The sequence below is a fragment of the Limulus polyphemus genome, unplaced genomic scaffold, assembly GCF_000517525.1.
Source record: "Limulus polyphemus unplaced genomic scaffold, Limulus_polyphemus-2.1.2 Scaffold1038, whole genome shotgun sequence".
NCBI classification, from domain to species: Eukaryota; Metazoa; Arthropoda; class Merostomata; order Xiphosura; family Limulidae; genus Limulus; species Limulus polyphemus.
This window is the reverse complement of record NW_013666648.1, coordinates 229377-234771: the sequence shown is the minus strand read 5'-3', so window position 1 is coordinate 234771 and position 5395 is coordinate 229377. Positions and strand designations below refer to the sequence as shown.

General features: G+C 33.1%; 1 protein-coding gene across 2 annotated transcripts in view; it reads right to left on the bottom strand.

The window, feature by feature from the left end:
• LOC106461819 (NAD-dependent protein deacetylase sirtuin-1-like) overlaps positions 1-5395 on the bottom strand; it is a 31212-nt gene that overhangs the window by 15256 nt on the left and 10561 nt on the right. For both annotated transcript variants that reach the window (XM_013921675.2, XM_013921674.2), the window contains exons 4-5: positions 3027-3271; positions 924-1076 (exon numbers count right to left, since the gene is read on the bottom strand). In XM_013921675.2, the coding sequence (XP_013777129.1) occupies positions 924-1076; positions 3027-3271 (398 nt within the window). The remainder of the gene's footprint in view (positions 1-923; positions 1077-3026; positions 3272-5395) is intronic.

Here is a 5395-nt window from a genome sequence, read left to right as displayed (position 1 = left end):
AAATGTCCTTCGCAGGTCGAGTGGATGGTAATTTCATCTGTTCGTGTTTAAAGGGTTATATTAAGTTTCAGTAGTTGAGCTAAAAGTTGCACATGCATTACAGAAGTATAAAAAAATAATGTAAAACTATCCCCAAAAAATAACAGTACACGTAAAGAACATTCATTTCTCATTATAGGAAATCGCCCTTTTTGAAAAAAAGATAACTGATATTAAATACAGCAAATTGCAACTTGTCAGCATGAGATAACAACGAATTTTAATTTTAATTTGGAAAAATGTCCATAGAAAATAAAAACATGTAAGATTACTGAATCCTACAAAAAGTATAAACAAAAATAAATGACAAATTAACTCCTTGGCTTCATCTTGTTTAGACTTTCTAACCTAATTTTTGTTTGTTTGTTTTGAATTTCGCGCAAAGCTACACGAGGGCTATCTGCGCTAGCCGTCCCTAATTTAGCAGTGTAAGACTAGAGGGAAGGCAGCTAGTCATCACCACCCACTGCCAACTCTTGGGCTACTCTTTTACCAACGAATAGTGGGACTGACCGTCACAATATAACGCCCCCATGGCTGAAAGGTTGAGCATGTTTGGTGTGACGGGGATACGAACCCGCGACCCGCAGAGTGCGAGTCGAGTGCCCTAACCACCTGGCCTTGCTGGGCCCCCTAATTTTTGTTCTCTTGCTATGTGCATGAAATTCTCGACCTACTGTCCTTGTTTTATTACTGTCGGCCTAATAAAACAAAACATTCTAAACCTTCTGTTTCTCTGGAAACTGGAAGAATTTACAAAAAGACAGTCCACAAAGAACAAGTATTTACATATCCCCCCCCCTCCAGTATTCTGTGAATTATCTGTAAATCTGAAAATGACTCATTTAAAAGCCTGGTATTTTATAATGTCAACATGGACTAACCTTAGCAAACTTGAAAAATGGCCTTGGGTCCTTCCTGAAATAATGGATGTCAAACATTGCCTGGGGATCTGGAAGTTCGGGAAAATCTTTACTGAGACGAGCATAAATACCATTTCTAGATCTAAAGTCTGGTATTCCACATGACACTGATACCTACAGGGAAAAATATATAGAAATGTACTATAATATGCTGATTAACTTTATAAGGTCAAAGTGTGCATGTCACAACTTTTTATAGAGTTACTTTCAAAACTTAATAAAACAATTTATTAGTAATGTATGCTAATATACATGGAATCAAAACATAGTTTATAATTGAAGTTTTGATCTCTTAATTTCAAAATGAAATATAAAAGAAATCTCTATCTTCACTATTCTATGTCAAGTGATGCTTCTGGCTTTGATTTATCTCTTTCAGAATTTACTAGCGTTAAAACTAGATAGCTAAGACTAACATCTAATTAGAAACACAAACTACATATAATGACAAATAGGAATACATATCTGAACCTCATACTTTCGTGACTTGTTGAGATATCAATGAATTTGTGAAACCCACCAGAGCAGCCCCTACATCTTTTCTATGTGTTTCAAACCAATTATTACATCATGTTTACTTAACCTGACAGACATGTTTATATCCAATAGAAAGAGCATATTTTATTGTACATGAATCTAAAGACCATCTGTTTCTATTTGGCAGTTAAAGATGGTAGTTCAAAAGAAAAGCTTGACGTGTGACGAGTAAAGTTGTTGCTCCTAAAAGTAAGGGAATATTTTAACCTGTTCATAATTCAATTAGAAAGCCAGATGAATTACAGTAATTTTGGGACATTCTATTTTAGTGTTCAATATATTCTTTTGTTTTCTAGAATGCATATTTGAAAACTACACAAATTACTTTTTGGACAATCAACATAATGAGGTAAAAAGTAGAGTTACTAAAACACAGCATCCGAGTAGAAATCAGCCTCGATGCCTAAAGCAAGCGTAAAATTTCTTGTTGTTATGCATATGTTTGTATATGTATTTTTAACAAAATAACCAAGATGTAAAAAAATAAAACATGTGAGCTAAAACTATGTGTAACTTGATTGGTTTGTTTACTTTATCTGTGTTCTGTGGAAGCTGTTTATTACTGCAGGAAAAACAATAAATCCCAGAAAATACCATATCTATTTCACCCTAAAGAAAACATATGTCGAAAGGTTATCATTTAAAACTGTAAAGATAATTAACCTGAAGATATGCATTCAAACTAAAAACAAAAAAGGTGTCATTAATTTTATTTGTTTTTTTTAGCTGGTGTTAAGGTAGAAAAAAATAAACACATAAAACAAAGTTTTTACCCTCAAAAAATTTTTGATAGTCGTTTAGGAAGTTCTAGAGGATATGCAAATGAAATATAAACACTTTAAAATGAACATAAGTATTTTTAATCGTAACATAAAAATCATCTTTCACTCAGACTGACTTATAATGTTTACTAAAAGCTTGTATAATGTCACACTTCCGGGGTGGGTGAGCTGGCCTACTTCTTAAAGAAAAGTTTGGTTTGTTTTCTTTTGCTCAAAGCTACACAAAGGCTATCTGTGCTAGCTGTCCCTAATTTAGCAGCGATACACTAAAGGGAAAGCAGCTAGTCAACACCACCCACTGCCAACTCTTAGGATGCTCTTTTACCAATGAATAGTGGGATTGACCATCACATTATAAAGTCCTCACAGCTGAAAGGATGAGCACGTTCGGGACAGAGATTTGAAACTACGACCCTCAGATTGCGAGTCAAGCACCCTAACAACCAGCCATGCCAAGGCCATACAGAAAGAGTTAATAAGTGTTTGAAACATCTTTTGCTTTGAAACAAAAGTAACACTATAAATCAATATTTGCTCAAAATTTTATGTGTCTGTACAATTCCCAAAACTATATTTTGGAAATTAGCTTAAGGGTATGAACCCTTAACCTCCAAAATTCATCAATACCAACAACATATACATATGTATGTGTGTGCAATGAGTTATAACGAAGTATGATGTCAATGCTGCAACATTTTTATACAAAAAAGTGATTTCCATTTTTGTTATAATAATTTAGACATACCCCAGCTCCCGTGAGAACCATTATATTTTGAGAAGTTTGAATAAGGTGGACTACATCATCTAAGGTGTTAACATGGGGTAGTTTGGTTCGACGAGGAGGTTCATTCAGCATACTGACGATTATTTTCCACATGGTGAGGGGATCTAAATATGGAGGAATAAACGTGATTTGTGGTACAAGCTCTTCCAAGATGATTCGAGGGTCAACTCCTTGCATTATCTGCTGCTGAACCCAAGTAACTGGCCCTAGGTAAAATATAATAAAATTAGCTAAGAGTTACAACAATTTTGTTGCACAGATAATAATAAAAAAGGCTTCAAATAAATGTATGAGAACAGAATTCTATAGATATGTTTTTAAGCTAATATTTACTACCTCTGAAAGGAAGAGAAACAAAATGAGAAAAATAACTGTGGTACGTGTAACAACCATTTCTTTATAATAGAACACAATTATAAATAAAAGTACTCTCCTCACAACAAGAACACAACTTTCACTAGGACTATATGTGTTTGATTATATCTTTATTGATGTAATTTTTAAATGTAATACTGAGAAACTGGAGTTCTTAAAAAACTTTCACTATTCGGTTCCACAAAAACATTACAGTTTATATCAGTACAATTTATGAAAAGTTTCAATTCTGTACATTGAGTCATTTTGATGCAATGAGTTACGTATGACTAAAGAGCACAATCCGAACACTTTTCCCGTGCAGTACTTCACAGAAAAAAAATCCCTTTTTTAAAAAAAAAAGTTAAATTATTTTTAATGAGGTATAAATACTATGATTAGAAATTACTAGCAGCCATAGAGAGGCATTTCTGCTAGTTCTATTAACGTAAATAAAATATTGACCTGTATCTCCAGAATGTAGCTTTATTAGCTCAATATTTCTCTATTACAACCTCGTCAGGAGCTATCAATATCTTACAAGTTCACTAATCCAGTTGTGTTACACAAAGTTAACTTAATTCTCACTATTTTCGATGATATATATAATTTATTTCATACGTGTAAACAGTGATATAAAACACCATTTTACAAAATTTGTTACATCTTTGTTATTGGGAAGTGATTAATTAAGAATCACAAAAGTGGTTTAAGTTTATTCCTTACATAAATATAAAATTCATGGTACAGACATACTGTTGTGCCTTGCTTTTCTTCCTTTTGTATTGTTCACATCACTATTGTTTTAATAAGTATGAATAAAAACCCTATAACCTGAGTGCTTTCAGAAGGTGGACTCTTCGAAAATGCTCGGGTTACGAAGTTTTTATTCATTTCTATCAAGACTTCTTGAACATATGTGTTTTTCTAACATCATGTCTTTATAAGTACGCATACACACAAGTTCAAGCACCAATACCTACTCAGTTAATAATTATTACAGATATAATAAAACTTTTTTATTTAAATCGTACGTAATTTAAAAAGAGACTCGTTTAAGACAAAAAAAAAATCTATAAGGACCACCGCGAAACTAGAAAATTTACATAACACAAAAGTTTCCTGTACAGCATATAATGAAACTGTATCACAAGGAAGTGAAAAATAATTTTGTTTAATTCCCATATTGTGGGAAAGAGCAGCTTTGTAAACATTAATTTTATTAGTATTTAACTCTTAAGATTCTAGGTGAATCGAACTGATGCACCCACCTGTTGTATGGTTTTTGTTTTATTGCCTCAAATAAAGAAATTCTATAAATAAAATATTGTATTTTCAATTGTGTTAGAAGTTCTTCACAAGAATCTTTTCTTTTGGCAAAAGATAACTAAGTTTTTGTTATTTTGTTCCCATCTCTATGTGAATCTCTGCTGTTAATTTTTTATAATTTTTAAATCCAATAGTGCAATGTTCACCTCGAGGTGGGTACCCGACGTAACAGAGGTGAAAATGGGTTTCATTTAGCAGGGTTTCTAAGTTTATAGAAAGAAGGAAACAAAGCTGAGTTTCCTAATAACTGTAACACAAGACAAAAAAGCAAATCCAGTGACTTGTACTTTCATCAGTAATTGTAGTTGTCTTGTCTGTAGCTGCTGTTCAGTAAATTCCGTACGTGACTTGTACTTTCATCAGTAGTTGTCTTGTCTGTAGCTGCTGTTCAGTAAATTCCGTATGTGACTTGTACTTTCATCAGTAGTTGTCTTGTCTGTAGCTGCTGTTCAGTAAATTCCGTACGTGACTTGTATTTTGATCAGTAATTGTAATGTCTGTAGCTGCTGTTCAGTAAATTCCGTACGTGACTTGTACTTTCATCAGTAGTTGTCTTGTCTGTAGCTGCTGTTCAGTAAATTCCGTACGTGACTTGTATTTTGATCAGTAATTGTCTTGTCTGTAGCTGCTGTTCAGTAAATTCCGTA